A 19,251-nucleotide genomic window follows, 5' to 3' on the forward strand; every position below is an offset into this window, starting at 1 on the left:
AACTATTGACTCTAATTCACACATGTGCATATGCAAAACGTCGTCAAAAATGAGAAGAAACTATATGGAAGCCATTAAGGATCACCGAGATAAAAAATGTTTTGTGTAACAACGACTTATTATCTCGTAACAAAATAGTAAGTCATTATTACGGCATAACTGTGTCATTAATATGAAATAATACCGACCATCACTATCTTGTAATAGCGACATAGTTAGACGTAAATACAAGAAAGTGAGTTATTAATTCGACATTGAAAGTCGTAATTACAAAGTAGTAAATCATTATTACAAGATAGTAATGTATTTAATAAAAGATAGGAAGCTATTTCAACATACTATTTTTTTCCCAATGACTCGTACTGGCTTCCATAAAAAACAACTCTAAAATGTTAAGTAAAATGGAAACAGGAAGACTTTTGAATTTAAATGGAAACGATGTATCAGATGGGTGGATCAAGGAAGGAAATTCTTTTGAGGTTTTGTCTAGGACTCAGTCTATTTTTGTTTCAGTATAGCGAGAAGCAAGGAAAAAAAATAAAAAAAATAAAAGAACACACTAATTAGGTGCAAACATAAATTATTCATAGCCCGATTGATTTTTGTCTTCTTGTAAATTCCATCAATTAAAGGCAGGATTCTACTATCCTATTTAAGTCAGTATTTACACATAGAGTTGTTCCCCTTCCTTCACGATGAGTAGATCATTGGAGAGTTCGGTAATGTTATTTGAACATGCATCATAATCAGCATCAATAACACTATCCTCACGTCAAAATGAAATAATGAACCAACATGTATGCTACAGGTACACTCAAGCTCTACCAGCTGTAAGAACTGGTGCACAAGCAAATCATATTTGTATATGTTTCCCATCAACTGCCAATATGTATACAAAAGTTAACAAGAGGCCCAGAGGGCCTGTATCGCTCACCTGGATAATAAAGCAACCATGGGAAATTATTCTTGTTACATAAAATCCCTCCAATGGTACAGAAAGAAAAGGATTTTAAGATTTAAATCTTAAATCTCAAATTCTAAATGTGAAGCCACCCCTTCTGCACCAGGAGGGGCCATCCTCACTTTTTATACAAAATTTTGTCCTCTTCACCAAAGGATGCTCCTGGCAAAATTTTGAATAAAATCTCTCCAGCGGTACAGAGGAAGAAGGATTTTGAAGACTTAAACCTCAAATTCCCCTTTCGAGTCCCACCCCTTGCTGCACCTAAAGAGGCTACATGCACCCACTGTTTATACAAAATTGAGTCCCCTTGGCCCAAGGATGCTCCAGACCAAATTAGGATAAAATCCCTCTATCCTTACAGTTTAAGAAGTATTGTAAAGGTTTTACCTTTATTTCCTCTATTCGGCCCCACCCCTGTGCCCCAGGGGGGCTACACCAACCATTTAAAATGAGTCCCCTTGGCCTAAGAATGCTCCAGGCTAAATTAGGATAAAATCCCCTTATCCCTACAGAAGAAGAAGGATTTTAAATGTTTACCTTATTTTCCCTATATGGTCCCGCTCTTCTGCCCCAGGGGGGCCAAACCCACTGTTTATACAAAATTGAGTCCCCTTGGCCCAAGGATGCTCCAGACCAAATTAGGATAAATCCCTTTATCATTACAGTACAAGAAGAATTTCAAATGTTTACCTCTATTTCCCCTATTGTGCCCCACTCCTCTGCCCCAAGGGGGCCGCACCAACCCTTTATACAAAATTGAGTCCCTTTTGCCAATCAATGCTTCAGACGAAATCGGAATGAAATCCCTTAGTCCCTATGGTAGAAGAGGGATGTAACAGATTTTTCCTTTATGTCCCCTATTCTGCCCCAGCCATCTGCCCCCAGAGGGGCCCCACCCACTGTTCATACAAAATTGAGTCCCCTTGGCCCATGGATGCTCCTGACTAAAAAGGGATAAATCTTTTTATCCTTACAGTAGAAGAAGGATTTTAAATGCTAAAACTTTATTTCCCCTATTGGGCCCCTCTTCTCTGCCCCCAGAGGGGCCCCAATTACAACCCACTGTTTATACAAAATTGAATCCCCTTGGTCAAAGGATGCTCCTGACTAAATTAGGATAAAATCCCTTTATCCTTACTGTAGAAGAAGGCTTTTAAAATGTTTTAACTCTATTTCTCCTATTTGGTTCTTGGCCTAAGGATGCTTCAGACCAAATTTAGTCAAAATCTACTTTGCCGTTCAGGACTTCAGGACTAGTAGCGTTTTAAAGGAAAAGGTGACGGATGGACGGACGACGGACGCTGCGGTATGGCATAAACTCACCATGGTCCATCGGACCAGGTGAGCTAAAAATGACCACAATTACACAGTAAGTTAACTATGAAGTAAGAAAAAAATGACTTGAATTCAAACATGTATAAATAATTAGGAATAATTCAGTGAATATTGCATACACATTTTTTTTCCTTAAAAAACCCCATTAATTACTTTTATCAAAACAGCTACTTTAAAAGATATGAAAAACAATACCTATTTGCAAAATATTTGTAGCTCAACAAAATGCTGATTAATGCTTAAAAAAATATTAGTTTTTAAAATTCCACTCTGTGCATGCAGGTATATATATATATTTTTTAATGCAAAAAATATTAATTATCAATCAGTTTTCCACTCCAGATCTATATGCTACTGATAAAAAAGTTACAAGGTTCGTTAGGATCTAGGTCAAAGTTCATGTCAAATTCAGGCCATGCCAAACACTTCTACAGAGAAGAGAGAATTGGGAGGTTAGGGGTCAATTAGTTCATACAAACTAGCACTAGTACCCTATATCTGAACATACTTTGGGATAAAGCTATTTTTGATAGAAAAATATTAGATTTTTTATTTTCTATTTTCCAAATTAACAAATGTATCATAATGCAACTGCATTTATATCTACATGAAAGTAGCATTTGAGATCAGTTCAAATGAGAGAAATCAACATTAGTGATCAGTTTCAATGACAGAAAACAACATTTAAAATTGATTTCAATGACAGAAAACAGCATTAAGATTGATTTCAATGACAGAAAACAGCATTGGAGACCAATTTAAATGACAGAAAACAACATTTGTGATCAATTTCAATCGTAGAACACATATTTGTCACTGTTATTATTACAAATTTCTTGTTCCTTGTTCTGACTCATATTAAGTGGAGACTTGTTTACGATTCATTTAGTATTTTACTGGATCACCAAATTATTATCATTTATTTGTGGTTCAATTACTGTACTTGAACCCCCCCCAAAGAGAAAGAAAGACAAAAATCCCCCCTCCCCCCTGGGTAGTTGCCAGTTAGGAGATTTAAAACAATTGCAAAGCAATGGAAAATTATCCAAAATAATCTTTTTAAAGAAAGTAAAACTATGAGTATGATGTATGATGCCTAGGCCCATAAATCAGAACTAGACGGGTGCTAAAAAGTGACAGGCCTCTTATTAGGTAAAATAGTACAGTACAGTTGTACTTCTAGTTTGTATTTTTAATTGGTTCTGGTTCGAGACATATCCTTGCACATGATCTAAGTTTGGCTTTAAAAATGAATATTTTGACTTTGAATAAACCAAAAACAAAAATACATGTGAGATTTCATATACTTGTCTGCGTGAATAATGAGATATATTTATGTTATAAAACAAAATCTATCATTATTGTTATCCATTTTGCTCCCCCCNCACTACCCTGATAAGCTTTAAGCAAGTTCCCAACAAATTTCCATTCATCCAAAAAATCACTATTAAAATGAACATATTGTAACCACAGGAAAACTACACCTTATTTTAAAATGATAGTTAATGTGTGTGTATTGTAAACAGCACATGATACAGGCAGATACTGAAATCAGTCACTTTGTTATACATATAGGATATTGTAAGTTAATGTACAACATCAAAAAGGATTAAAATGTCTTTTCAGAATTGTTTAAGAATTAGAATACACCTGTGACAGGAAGTTCTATTAATAGTGGAACATCTCACAATTACAGGCAGACATCTGAAGGAGTTTAAGGTGTGAACAATATTCTGGTACTTTGGAATAGGTTCAAATCAAAATGTGATACAATAAGATGAAAATCAAATTATTGCAGATTAGAATCAAGTCATCTTTGTCACGGTCAAACACTTTAAAAAACTTACTTCTGGATTTGGCTAAAGGAGTGAAACAGTGAAATTAATAACATGTGTTTTTTGAAAAGCAACAACAATGAAATTTAATTTAGATTCTCCCCATGACCTTCACAATTGTAATATAGTTACAAAGACCAATCAAAATGCATCAATATTGAAGTTTGCATTTTGTGATAAATTGCCTATGTCTGCAACAACATATGGCCCTTACAATGACACATCATCCTGTCACATTACAGCATGAAGTAACATCAACTCCAAACTATAAGTCCTGTCTTAAGACAAGAATTTGACTGATTTGACTTTTGACCCCTTGTCATGTCCTTGACCTTGACCTATACTTGGTACTAAGTTTCGTACTTCAGCAGTTGTTGGTGTTGACTAGCTATAGTGCCATCCTGTCATAATACAGCCATCAAATGTTGAGAAATACACATATTATAGCCTAGAAAAGTATCAAATTGTCTTGACCTGCGACCCCTTGCAATGACCTTGGCCTTGTAGGTATATAAAGTTCAGAAAGTCGCAACATCATCAATATATTTTTAACACTTGAATCTTTGCTCAAAATTTATCCAAGTAAAGTTGTACAGACTATTGAATCATTTAAGTTCCTAAAACAGAAAAAAAGTGTCCTTAAATAAAAAAATAAAAAAGTTTTGTTTTACAGTACAATACATATTTCATGAGTTCAGATACATGGTAATAAGCAAACAAAATATATGTAAACAAAGTAGGTTGAGGGTGTAAAGAGTGGCTACGGGAACAAACCTTTGGTGATGTACTCACTGGAAGGGTTACCATGGCAACGTGTTGGAAGTACCCTGCCACACCCTCCTGGTTAGGCAGTATGAGGAAGTATTTATCCCCCTTGGGGGCAAACAATGGCGGCTTGGACTGCAATTAACAGATCACAGGATTAAATAATCAGCTACACTTTCTTTGCAGTCAATCAGCAATTTTCGAAACAAAGATGTTAGCAGCATTTTATTATTCTTCAATACAATGTCTTGGGATATTTCAGATCGGCACCATATTGCTTCATTCAAGATTAAACATCACAATTAAGAAGTTATACATCAAAATATCTTCTCGGAGTGTGATTTTGTTAAAATTTTACATAATTATAATTATAGGGAAGCAAATGTTGTTGTATCGCTTGAAAAGCTATATCAGCAAGCTGTAACCCATTTATTTCACTCTGAAACACATTTTCCCATAATACTTTGGCTGTTTTGAAATCATCTATCTGATGTAGTTAACACACATTTTTGTTGCTTAATATTTTAAACCTCTTATCCTGACACTTATAAGTGCTCTCCATCAATACTAGGTAAAGGAATACCATATCAGATGTCTAAATTTGACTTTATGAATTTCAATGTGAAAATAAAATACTGATTTTATTCATTTTACACCAATTATGTTATATTACTTTATATATACAACTGTTGTCGGCCCAGATGTTAGTGTACAGGGGTCTTAATGTGGGAGGAAAGTGGATATCAATATATGATTAACCAACACCGTGCCTGTTTAGGTTTGGTTTGGTTGTGTTTATGTCCTATTAACAGCTATGGTCATTTAAGGATGTGCTAGGTTTTCATGGTGGAGGAAGCGGGGTTCCGGAAAAAGACCACCAACCTGCGGTAAGTACCTGGCAACTGCCCCATGTATAGGCCTTGAACCCCCGAGCCAGAAGTGGAGGGCCAGTGGTTGTAGATGGTCATACACATTAACCACTGGGCCACCGTCCTCCCCCCCCCCCCATCCCCTTTCCATGCCAGTGTTTATCCAATGATTCAAGAGAAATAAAACCTTTAGGAAGTAGTTACGGGAAAATTCTCAGTTACCACATGTATACAAGACTTACCAAATCAACCCACGCTCCATGTCCAGTCTCGCGTTGATTCTAAAAAATTCAAAATCAAATGTAAGATGTAAGACAGAAACCTGTAGAAAGGGACACCTGCAACCACAAAAAATGAATGTACATTTTCTCAAAAATAGTCAAAGATTTTTTTTATTAAGAATCTACGTTATTGAAAAATTAATGGAGGTTAATTTTTAATTTCTGTCTTTGAAAATTACTATAATATATAAGTTTAAAAAAACCACAATTGATATTCTACTCTATTCATGGAAAAGAGTTAAACAAATGTTAAAATGTCCATTTTGAGCCATATACAAATAAATGAAATCAAGACATCTTTTATATAAAGGCTGATAAGTGTAATGACATATCAATGCAAAACTTTCAAAAATATTAAAAACTATAACTGTCGCGGGAATGTACAGGTATTAGGCTTTAAATAAAACAATCACTTTTGAAAATTGAAATAAATCTCACAAATGTTGATTGGAATATGTTGTCATGACAAAAAAATCTGACCAATCACTTGGCAAATACCTGTCCTTTGAAGATTGAAGTGGAGCGATACCAAAACCAAAGGTCATCACTTCCACTGCTATATCTGCAACAGCACAATTCTTTTTATCTTGTAAATAAGTCATTCACCGCTGTAATTTCATAATGAACTATTTAAACCTTTCAATTGAAAGAGTTCAAATGTGTCTTCAGGGGTGAATGAGTTAAAGAGATCGAGGGTATGCAGGAGTCTGTAAAAGTTTCCAGATTAGTTGACGTGTAACATCTATGAAGGTGTTGCATTCAGAGCTGTGACATATCTCAATGCATCCTCGATACTCCAAGGGTTGGACCCACTTACACTCTCTGCACCCCTGGAATTGTCATAGTAAACTTGAAGACAGCTGTTTGATTGGTCCCAGGTAAAACAAAACTTACTAATCGCCAGGGTGATACCTGCGAACGCGAGATTCTTTTGATCAAATTTAAAGGATCAAACTAGTCTTCTTGTCTCATCAACAATTAAGGTGGTACACACTGAGCCTTCAATAGGCTATGACATATTCCAGGGGTGCAGAGAGCGAAAGAGACTGTAACCCCTGGATATCGAGGATGGTTTCAAGGGTGTAGATATATATATATATAACAAGTCTATTGAAAACCGACACCTTGGATTTGAAGATGCAGCTGTAAGTATATACTTACCACACTACAGACACCCGTCTCGGCGTTACACACGGTGATGACCGACTTGTTCTGGGCACGATTCATCCACGAAATCAACACGTAATTATCATCTCGCCATTGTACAAATGTGAAATAGTATTCCCTGTAAAAAAACCACAAAGTTTATAGAGTTATCCACCCTTACCTCGGGCATTATAAGGCACATACATATGTACGTGTCTAAATAAAGATGCCCAAATTTTCAACTATCTGCTCCTGACACCCTCATAGGTCAAACAGTAAAGTATGATGTTTTATGACATACTTTCTATCATATTCATTTAATTACAGTTATAGAATTAATTATTCAAAAAAATGGATAGTACATGTTTGACAGTGATAACATGACAGGGATCTGGTATTGTAGTAAGTATTGACATGACGGGGATCTGGTATTGTAGTAAGTACTGACATGACAAGGATCTGGTATTGTAGTAAGTATTGACATGACAGGGATCTGGTATTGTACTAAGTATTGACATGACAGGGATCTGGTATTGTACTAAGTACTGACATGACAGGGATCTGTGGTATTGTAGTAAGTACTGACATGACATGGATCCGGTATTGTAGTAAGTATTGACATGACAGGGATCTGGTATTGTAGTAAGTGTTGACATGACAGGGATCTGGTATTGTACTAAGTTTTGACATGACAGGGAGCTGGTATTGTAGTAAGTATTGTAAGTATTGACATGACACGGTTCTGGTATTGTAGTAAGTACTGACATGACAGGAGTACTGACATGACAGGGATCTGGTATTGTAGTAAGTGTTGACATGACAGGGATCTGGTATTGTACTAAGTACTGACATGACAGAGATCTGTGGTATTGTAGTAAGTACTGACATGACAGGGATCCGGTATTGTAGTAAGTATTGACATGACAGGGATTTGGTATTGTACTAAGTATTGACATGACAGGGGTCTGGTATTGTAGTAAGTATTGACATGACAGGAATCTGGTATTGTAGTAAGTATTGTAAGTACTGACATGGCAGGGATCTGGTATTGTACTAAGTTTTGACATGACAGGGAGCTGGTATTGTAGTAAGTATTGTAAGTACTGACATGGCAGGGATCTGGTATTGTACTAAGTTTTGACATGACAGGGATCTGGTATTGTAGTAAGTGTTGACATGACAGGGATCTGGTATTGTACTAAGTTTTGACATGACAGGGAGCTGGTATTGTAGTAAGTATTGTAAGTATTGACATGACACGGTTCTGGTATTGTAGTAAGTACTGACATGACAGGGATCTGGTATTGTAGAAAGTATTGTAAGTACTGACATGACAGGGATCTGGTATTGTAGAAAGTATTGTAAGTACTGACATGACAGGGATCTGTTATTGTAGTAAGTATTGTAAGTACTGACATGACAGGGATCTGTTATTGTAGTAAGTATTGTAAGTACTGACATGGCAGGGATCTGGTATTGTACTAAGTTTTGACATGACAGGGATCTGGTATTGTAGTAAGTGTTGACATGACAGGGATCTGGTATTGTACTAAGTACTGACATGACAGCGATCTGTGGTATTGTAGTAAGTACTGACATGACATGGATCCGGTATTGTAGTAAGGATTGACATGACAGGGATCTGGTATTGTAGTAAGTGTTGACATGACAGGGATCTGGTATTGTACTAAGTTTTGACATGACAGGGATCTGGTATTGCAGTAAGTATTGTAAGTATTGACATGACAGGGTTCTGGTATTGTAGTAAGTACTGACATGACAGGAGTACTGACATGACAGGGATCTGGTATTGTACTAAGTATTGACATGACATGGATCTGGTATTGTAGTAAGTATTGACATGACAGGGATCTGGGATTGTAGTAAGTATTGTAAGTATTGACATGACAGGGTTCTGGTATTGTAATAAGTACTGACATGACAGGGATCTGGTATTGTAGTTAGTATTGACATGACAGGGATCTGGTATTGTACTAAGTTTTGACATGACAGGGAGCTGGTATTGTAGTAAGTATTGTAAGTATTGACATGACACGGTTCTGGTATTGTAGTAAGTACTGACATGACAGGAGTACTGACATGACAGGGATCTGGTATTGTAGAAAGTATTGTAAGTACTGACATGACAGGGATCTGGTATTGTACTAAGTTTTGACATGACAGGGATCTGGTATTGTAGTAAGTATTGTAAGTATTGACATGACAGGGTTCTGGTATTGTAGTAAGTACTGACATGACAGGGATCTGGTATTGTAGTAAGTATTGACATGACAGGGATCTGGTATTGTAGTAAGTATTGACATGACAGGGATCTGGTATTGTAGTAAGTATTGACATGACAGGGATCTGGTATTGTAGTAAGTATTGACATGACAGGGATCTGGTATTGTAGTAAGTATTGACATGACAGGGATCTGGTATTGTAGTAAGTATTGACATGACAGGGATCTGGTATTGTAGTAAGTATTGACATGACAGGGATCTGGTATTGTAGTAAGTATTGACATGACAGGGATCTGGTATTGTAGTAAGTATTGACATGACAGGGATCTGGTATTGTAGTAAGTATTGACATGACAGGGATCTGGTATTGTAGTAAGTATTGACATGACAGGGATCTGGTATTGTAGTAAGTATTGACATGACAGGGATCTGGTATTGTAGTAAGTATTGACATGACAGGGATCTGGTATTGTAGTAAGTATTGACATGACAGGGATCTGGTATTGTAGTAAGTATTGACATGACAGGGATCTGGTATTGTAGTAAGTATTGACATGACAGGGATCTGGTATTGTAGTAAGTATTGACATGACAGGGATCTGGTATTGTAGTAAGTATTGACATGACAGGGATCTGGTATTGTAGTAAGTATTGACATGACAGGGATCTGGTATTGTAGTAAGTATTGACATGACAGGGATCTGGTATTGTAGTAAGTATTGACATGACAGGGATCTGGTATTGTAGTAAGTATTGACATGACAGGGATCTGGTATTGTAGTAAGTATTGACATGACAGGGATCTGGTATTGTAGTAAGTATTGACATGACAGGGATCTGGTATTGTAGTAAGTATTGACATGACAGGGATCTGGTATTGTAGTAAGTATTGACATGACAGGGATCTGGTATTGTAGTAAGTATTGACATGACAGGGATCTGGTATTGTAGTAAGTACTGACATGACAGGGATCTGGTATTGTAGTAAGTATTGACATGACAGGGATCTGGTATTGTAGTAAGTACTGACATATCAGGGATCTGGTATTGTAGTAAGTACTGACATATCAGGGATCTGGTATTGTAGTAAGTACTGACATGACAGGGATCTGGTATTGTAGTAAGTATTGACATGACAGGGATCTGGTATTGTACTAAGTATTGACATACTTATTCCTCAGCTCTGCTGGTGGGTGGACAGTTTTCGTCAAATTGGTTTTAAAGTTGAAGATTTTCAGTTTGAATGTTGGATTTCTAAACCCAGCCTGAAAAAAGAATATCATTCTCAGTATGCATTGATATTAGTGTGACAAATATTCGGATATCGTGTCCAACATATCTATTGAACGATGCCTGTATTGTAGTGAATTTCACTCGTCAAAGCCAAGTGTAGATGTTTATTGATTAAATGTAAAGTATTAGTTTGATGTTTTTTTGTGATGTTGCATGATATTGAATAGTAACTTACAGGTCGTAACCAACCTCTTCTGACTATGACTGTAGACATTGTATTGTATGACATACACTGTTACCTACATCACACATTGTATTGTATGATATGCACTGTTACCTACGTCAGACATTGTATTGTATGATATACCCTGTTACCTACGTCAGACCAGATCCCTGTCATGTCAATATTTACTACAATACCAGATCCCTGATATGTCAGTACTTACTTGTATATCATACAATACAATCTCTGACGAAGGTAACAGTGGATATCATACAATACAATCTCTGACGAAGGTAACAGGGTATATCATACAATACAATGGCTGACGAAGGTAACAGTGTATATCCTACAATACAGTGTGTGATGTAGGTAATAGTGTATATCATACAATACAATCTCTGACGAAGGTAACAGTGGATATCATACAATACAATCTCTGACGAAGGTAACAGTGGATATCATACAATACAATGACTGACGTAGGTAACAGTGTATTTCATACAATACAATGTCTACAGTCATAGTCAGAAGAGGGTGGATACGACCTGTAAGTTACTATTCAATATCATGCAACATCACAAAAAAACATCAAACTAATACTTTACATTTAATCAATAAACATCTACACTTGGCTTTGACGAGTGAAATTCACTACAATACAGGCATCGTTCAATAGATAATGTTGGACATGATATCCGAATATTTGTCACACTAATATCAATGCATACTGAGAAGTGCCCGTCATACAATTCAATGTCTGACGTAGGTAACGGTGTATATCATACAATGCAATGTGTGACGTAGGATACAGTGTATATCATACAATGCAATGTTTGACGTAGGTAACAGCTAGTGTATATCATACAATGCAATGTGTGACGTAGGATACAGTGTATATCATACAATTCAATGTGTGACGTAGGTAACAGCTAGTGCATATCATACAATACAATCTCTGACGAAGGTAACAGGGTATATCATACAATACATTTTCTGACGTAGGTAACAGGGTATATCATACAATACATTTTCTGACGTAGGTAACAGTGCATATCATACAATACAATGGCTGACGAAGGTAACAGTGGATATCATACAATACAATGGGTGATGTAGGTAACAGGGTATGTCATACAATACAATGTGGGACGTAAGTAACAGTGCATATCATACAATACAATGAGTGATGTAGGTAATAGTGTATATCATACAATTCAATGTGTGACGTAGGTAACAGCTAGTGCATATCATACAATACAATCTCTGACGAAGGTAACAGTGCATATCACACATTGTATTGTATGATATACACTGTTACCTACATCAGACATTGAATTGTATGACGTGCACTGTTACTTACGTCACACATTGTATTGTATGACGGGCACTGTAACCTTCGTCAGACATTGTATTGTATACCTATGGGCAGTATTTTTGTACTTTTATTTAAATACTAAGAAGTGTTAATATGAGCAAGAAATATGGATTACAGGAATGTAGCAGAAAATATATAAATATGTAGCTATTAAAATGTGAAAGGTTTATTGAATGTTCTTGTAGAGTAAAATAGAAAATGTCACATTAAATACTTACCTTCGGGTATGAAATGCGCTTCTGCATCCCGTAGGGGTCCTGCATGCTCCCATAGAGAGGATAGTAGTACTTCCTGACTTCTGTATCATTGAAGGAGGCAAACAGGAGAAATGAGCCCACAGGTGACCACCAGAGGGCGTGGTCTGATGCCAGGATCTCCTCTGTTAGGTATAAAAATAGCCAACACTGAGATATAAGACATCACTGTAGTCAGAATAGAAATAGTTATAAGAGACCACCTTTGGGAATTCCAAAAAGTGACCTCTTAATTAAGGAAGGCCCAAAAGGTGATATCTTAATTAAAGCAGGTCCAAAAAGTGTCCTCTTAATTAAGGCAGGTTCAAAAAGTGTCCTCTTAATTAAGGTAGATCCAAAAGTGACCTCTTAATTAAGGCAGGTCCAAAAAGTGTCCTCTTAATTAAGGCAGGTCCAAAAAGTGTCCTCTTAATTAAGGCAGATCCAAAAAGTGACCTCTTAATTAAGGCAGGTCCAAAAAGTGACACCTTAATTAATGCAGGTCCAAAAAAAGTGACCTCTTAATTACAGCAGGTCCAAAAAGGGTCCTCTTAAGTCTTTGACCAGTTAATTCCAATGTCACAGTAACTGCATAAACGTCTTTTTTCTTTGATTTGGTGAGTTAAAATTGGCTGCATTTTCCGTTACTTTTCCAAAATTTCGACATTGAGAATAGCTCAAGTGAAACCACAAAAAAATCTCACATATGAATTTTCTTGTTATGTTTCTGGGAATGTCAGTTCCTACAAATTCCTACACAAATCACAAAGTTCCTAAAAGATGACAAAATTAAGAACATATGGAACTGCCATTGATTTTCTGTAGAGGTCTAAAAATCTTTTCTACCAGACTGTGAATTCCCTTAAGTGGTTCGAGTCAATACCTCGATGACCTACAAAGTACAAGCTAATGACCAGCCAACACGAAAATAATTCAATGACCATATTTACGTGTCTCAAGCAGTAGGTACCCTGTCACTGATGTGTCTGAAGCAAGTACGTGTCTGGTGGCTGGTGAGGACACAAGGGGCATTTGAAAGGACAGAAAGTGGGAGGAAGGAAGAAAGGAGGGGGAGAAAATAGAGGGAATGGAGGGAGAGAAATGGGACAAAATAGAAGGATGGGAGGGAGATAAATGAGGAGGGATAAGAGGGGGAGATCGGGGAGGATTGAAAGGAATGATAGAATAATAGGACAAGAAAGAAAGTTGAAGGGAAGAAGGGAGGGAGACAATGGGAGGTATAAGATGGGGAGATCAAGGAGGATAAAAAAAAGAACAGAATGGAAATATAAAATGGTGATAGAATAATTTGACAGGACAGAAAGTGAAAGGGAGGAAGGGATGGAGAGAATGGGTAGGGATAAGATGGAGAGATTGGGAAAAAAAGAGGGAGATCGGGTAGGAGAATGGAAATGTGAAATGGTGACAGAATAATTGGACAGGAAGAAAGTGGAAGGGAAGAAGGGAGGGAGAGAATGGGAAGGGATTGGTGGGAGAGGAGGATGGAAAGGAAGAGAATGGAAATATGAATGCATGATGGGCAGGTTGACAAAATGAGTAGGGAAAAGGAAGAAGAGTAGATGGATGGTTAGAAGTTAGGATAAAAAGGGGTAGAAAACAGAGGCAAACGGAGAGGGAAAAGAGGGCAAGATAGGAGAAGGGAAGATAGGAGAATAGGGAGGGAGGCTTGGGAGAAGGAAGGGTATAATCTGATTTGATTTGGCTTTGATTCTACACCTTATTTCTCATTGGCAACAGCCAAGGTCAAATGGAGGTCATGGAAGTTTTAACAGCCAAGGTCACTTAGAGACCAGGACATGGTTGACAGCTACTGTAAGTTCATTGTGAGAGGGAAATAACACTGCTATGTAGAGGGTCATATTTATCTGGTGATCTATAGGATGGGACTATACAGGTAACCTGGTGATCTATAGGATGGGGCTATAGGGGTAACCTAGTGATCTATAGGATGGGGCTATATGGGTAACCTGGTGATCTATAGAATGGGGCTATATGGGTAACCTGGTGATCTATAGAATGGGGCTATAGGGGGAACCTGGTGATCTATAGGATGGGTAGATATGGGTAACCTGGTGATCTATAGGATGGGGCTCTAGGGGTAACCTGATGATCTATAGAATGGGGCTATACGGGTAACCTGGTGATCTATAGGATGGTGCTATACAGGTAACCTGGTGATCTATAGGATTGGGCTATAGGGGTAACCTGGTGATCTATAGGATGGGTAGATATGGGTAACCTGGTGATCTATAGGATGGGGCTTTATGGGTAACCTGGTGATCTATAGGATGGGGCTCTAGGGGTAACCTGATGATCTATAGAATGGGGCTATACGGGTAACCTGGTGATCTATAGGATGGGGCTATACAGGTAACCTGGTGATCTATAGAATGGGGCTATATGGGTAACCTGGTGATCTATAGGATGGGGCTATATAGGTAACCTGGTGATCTATAGGATGGGGCTATACGGGTAACCTGGTGATCTATAGGATGGGGCTATACGGGTAACCTGGTGATCTATAGGATGGGGCTATAGGGGTAACCTGGTGATCTATAGGATGGGTAGATATGGGTAACCTGGTGATCTATAGGATGGGGGTATATGGGTAACCTGGTGATCTAGAAGATGGGGGTATATGGGTAACACTGTACCTTCGTACACCCAGTCCGGAATTCCGTTGAAGATCTCCTCATGGTAGCCGTCATTGGTGATCTGTAGTGGCAGCACGTCATTCTGGGAAATGTCTGGTTTGTAGAAGATATTGTTATCCTGTACAAACACCTACGAACACAAAAATATTGTAGATTATATCGTGCTGTGAACACGAAAATATTACAGATTTGTATTCCATTAATCAACATGATGGGAACAGATTACAGTCAATAAATGATTTGATATGATTTTTTTTTTCTTTCTGTGATTCACACTATCTTGGTCTCATAGTGATTATGCTATTCATGACTGATATTGATCAATAGAAATATATCGCTTTCTCAAAAACAAGTTATCTCCCCTATTAGTCTTGATTAGACATTTACAGAAACAAGATGTCTAGTTACCATTTCAGTGACATCAATATTATTGAATATTCAAATGAACAAAGTGATACACATAGAGAACAGATGTTTTAACTTGAGATTATCAAGCATTAGGAAACGATAGGAATATTTAAGGATCCCTGTACCACTGCCAAAATGGTAAGTATTAATTAGTACTGAAAACTATTCTTTCTGGCATGACCAGCTTTGATAAATTATTTCTGAAAAGAAAACCATACCTCGCCGGACTTTAACCCTTTAACTACTGTAGATCAAAATGGACTCAACCAGATCAATGCATGGTAGAGTTTACTTAAGTTACATAGGGGTGAAAGGGTTAATGGGAAACGATAAAAATAAACAAATTATAGTCAACAACAGTGTTCTGAGTATACAAATTTAGTGGGGCTAGACCGGGATTCGAACCCAGGACTTCAGATTGTTATACCAGGGCTCTACCCGATGGAGCTACCTGGTTAACAGAAGTGTTGTGGCCCAAATGTGCTACAGTTATATTTAAACAGAAATTTAAGGGGAGGTAACTGTATATGAGACAAACTCCGTTTAGTGGGACAGGAATCCTTAAAGGGATGTAATATGTGATGCAATGAGATATGATACATTTATAAATGAGATATGATACATATAAATGAGATATGATACATATAAATGAGAGAAAATTTCAAATGTGACAGGATGAAATACAACAAGTTAATCCGATCGAATGAGATATGATAAGATGCTATGTATGGAGGTGAGACAAATTAATAAATTATATGTATGACGATGAGAAACAAGAGACACATACCACTCCGTGACCAGTGGGAGCCCAGCCCACATACTGGAAAATTTCACCTAGCGATGTCTCAAACACTCTTTGTTTCCTGGAAACCAAAATAAACAACATCACAACAAAGTTTGTTACAATCAATGTTTAACTCATTCACCCCTGAAGACATACCTGGTATTTGAACTCTTCCAGAAAACTTTTTTAAAAATCTTAAATTTCACACCTGGACTGAAACATTTGTATACTGCTAAAAAAATATAAACAATGTACATTACACATTCACATGTGATCCATTGGAAAGCTCAGTTGTTTAGGATTAATATAGCAACATCTACAAACATATTTATTCTCATTCTTTAAGTAACCTTACTTTGTCTGAATGTCATAATAGTTGTATGTGGCCAATTTGGAATGTCGATAGATCTGAAAAATAAAATAAAACATAATTTCGTTAAAGTCCTTTAGAAGAAGTTGTTTAAAAGAAAAAGATCTACCGATTCCTTTTCTGATTTCTGAGAAAGTGTATAAAAATTAAATATCCCAGTAATTTTGATAATTCTAAACAGAATTAACAAAAAACAGAAATCAACGGACATTACAGAGAATATAGGTCACCATTTCACTTCAGAGAAACTAGAAAACAAGAATGCCTGATTGATTGTTTGATATGCATATGATGACTATGAAACTGTGGTGTGTAGATCTGTAAGAACATTATAAGTCTAGAGGCTGTGCTATGACATTATAAGTCTAGAGCCTGTGCTATGACATTATAAGTCTAGAGGCTGTACTATGAAATTATAAGTCTAGAGGCTGTGCTATGACTTTATAAGTCTAGAGGCTGTGCTATGACATTAAAAGTCTAGAGGCTGTGCTATGACATTAAAAGTCTAGAGGCTGTGCTATGACATTATAAGTCTAGAGGCTGTACTACAATGTATGACATTATAAGTCTAGAGGCTGTGCTGTGACATTATAAGTCTAGAGGCTGTGCTACGACATTATAAGTCTAGAGACTGTGCTATGACATTATAAGTCTAGAGCCTGTGCTATGACATTATAAGTCTAGAGCCTGTGCTATGACATTATAAGTCTAGAGGCTTTGCTATGACATTAAAAGTCTAGAGGCTGTGCTATGACATTATTAGTCTAGAGGCTGTGCTATGACATTATTAGTCTAGAGGCTGTGCTATGACATTATAAGTCTAGAGACTGTGCTATGACATTATAAGTCTAGAGGCTGTGCTACAATGTATGACATTATAAGTCTAGAGGCTGTGCTATGACATTATAAGTCTAGAGGCTGTGCTATGACATTATAAGTCTAGAGGCTGTGCTATGACATTATAAGTCTAGAGACTGTGCTATGACATTATAAGTCTAGAGACTGTGCTATGACATAAAAGTCTAGAGACTGTGCTATGACATAATAATAATAATAATAAAATACAACATTTGATATAGCGCCCTATCTAGCTTACATAAACCACTCTAAAGCACTTTACAGTACATAGATATGCAATTAATACAATTAGGGTATACACATTTTGAGGAATTCGCAGGAGCTGCCTTATCTGGCACTAACTACTAGTCCTATGCCAACTGGCTAATATCTCCCTATGTGTGTATGCCTGCGTGTGTGCTGGAGATGTGATGTCTTCTGTTTGTTGTTGGACCATGCTTCCAACGGCATCTTTTATAGTGCCACCACACTTGAATGCTACATCACAGATACAGCAACATCCACCCCAGACCATTTTATACTCTACCTCATGGTTGTTGGAGTTGTGTGGGCAGGAGAAAAACACTTTCTCTGATATGCCATGCGTGCGACGACTACGGGAATCGAACCCTGGCCGCCTGCGTGGAAGGCCGAAGTGTTAACCACTCGACCAATCCGCCCATAACAATTGAGTTGATTATCAATATTAAGCCTTGTATGGCCTACACAACTGGTTGTATATCACTATGATATGTTTCAAAAGGCATTTAATAATGTAAAACACTTGGATGATATAATTTTTATAAACTTACCGGTCGCTCATCAAACGACAGGAGAGCGTACTTCTGGTCAGGTGATACCTGGTAAGAGTCTGTGTTGAGCTCCCTCTGAGAAGGTCAAAAGTCAAAGGTCACACATAGGTCAATAATTTTGCATAATGATGATGTTAACATTTAATAAACTTTTATTTAAGAAATGGATCTTGTTTTATCCATAGGATTATTTACATCTTTTATCCAAAGGAATATGTGCAATATTTTCTTTATCAAAAGGAATATTTACGAAAATTGTTTTATATACATAAATGTCTAAAAGCATTTTTTTGATTGACAAGATTATTTATGAACATCGTATTATACATGGGAATAAGGACCTACAAATGTTGTGTTATCAATAAAAATAATAACATAATAATAAATTGCTTTACATGTATATAACATAATACCTGGGATTGCCATCTTATCCATCAATATTTATTACAAATGACGTGTTATTTATAAGATACTTACGAATGTTGTGTTATCTATAAGATACTTACAAACGTCATGTTATTTATAAAAAATACTTACAAACGTCGTGTTATCCATGAGGACAGACGAGGAGTTATCAGAACACTTGTATATGACCACGGCGCCATCATCATTTCGATAGAGGAACTTATCATCTGTCAAATATGTTTGAATTTAATTAAAACAATTAATTAACAACAAATAAACAATAAATACAACTATTGATTAATAGAATCTTCCACTACCTTAAGGGTGTTACCAAGAAATCTTTTACTCGAGGGAAGATATTCTTGATTGTCTTACCTGAAGCTTTGCTGAGGATAAGACATTCGAGAATATCATACAGAGGGTTGGTGAAGTCACACCCTCAAAGTAGGAGATGATT

At 36.9% G+C, this 19,251-nt stretch overlaps 1 protein-coding gene across 17 annotated transcripts in view; it reads right to left on the reverse strand.

Annotated features, from left to right (window-relative positions):
- LOC110442987 (dipeptidyl peptidase 4-like) overlaps positions 1 to 19,251 on the reverse strand; it is a 406,309-nt gene that overhangs the window by 14,519 nt on the left and 372,539 nt on the right. For 11 of the 17 annotated variants that reach the window (XM_021486900.1, XM_021486902.1, XM_021486898.1 and 8 more), the window contains 11 exons: positions 18,927 to 19,021; positions 18,390 to 18,464; positions 16,726 to 16,778; positions 16,374 to 16,449; positions 15,179 to 15,308; positions 12,489 to 12,649; positions 10,610 to 10,704; positions 7,211 to 7,334; positions 6,011 to 6,049; positions 4,909 to 5,034; positions 4,147 to 4,158 (listed from right to left, as the gene is read on the reverse strand). In XM_021486900.1, coding sequence (XP_021342575.1) covers positions 4,147 to 4,158; positions 4,909 to 5,034; positions 6,011 to 6,049; positions 7,211 to 7,334; positions 10,610 to 10,704; positions 12,489 to 12,649; positions 15,179 to 15,308; positions 16,374 to 16,449; positions 16,726 to 16,778; positions 18,390 to 18,464; positions 18,927 to 19,021 — 986 coding nt within the window. The remainder of the gene's footprint in view (positions 1 to 4,146; positions 4,159 to 4,908; positions 5,035 to 6,010; positions 6,050 to 7,210; positions 7,335 to 10,609; positions 10,705 to 12,488; positions 12,650 to 15,178; positions 15,309 to 16,373; positions 16,450 to 16,725; positions 16,779 to 18,389; positions 18,465 to 18,926; positions 19,022 to 19,251) is intronic. The other 6 variants (XM_021486895.1, XM_021486894.1, XM_021486896.1 and 3 more) reach the window with 3 other exon arrangements.

Source organism: Mizuhopecten yessoensis, unplaced genomic scaffold (assembly GCF_002113885.1).
Source record: "Mizuhopecten yessoensis strain PY_sf001 unplaced genomic scaffold, ASM211388v2 scaffold716317, whole genome shotgun sequence".
NCBI lineage: Eukaryota > Metazoa > Mollusca > Bivalvia > Pectinida > Pectinidae > Mizuhopecten > Mizuhopecten yessoensis.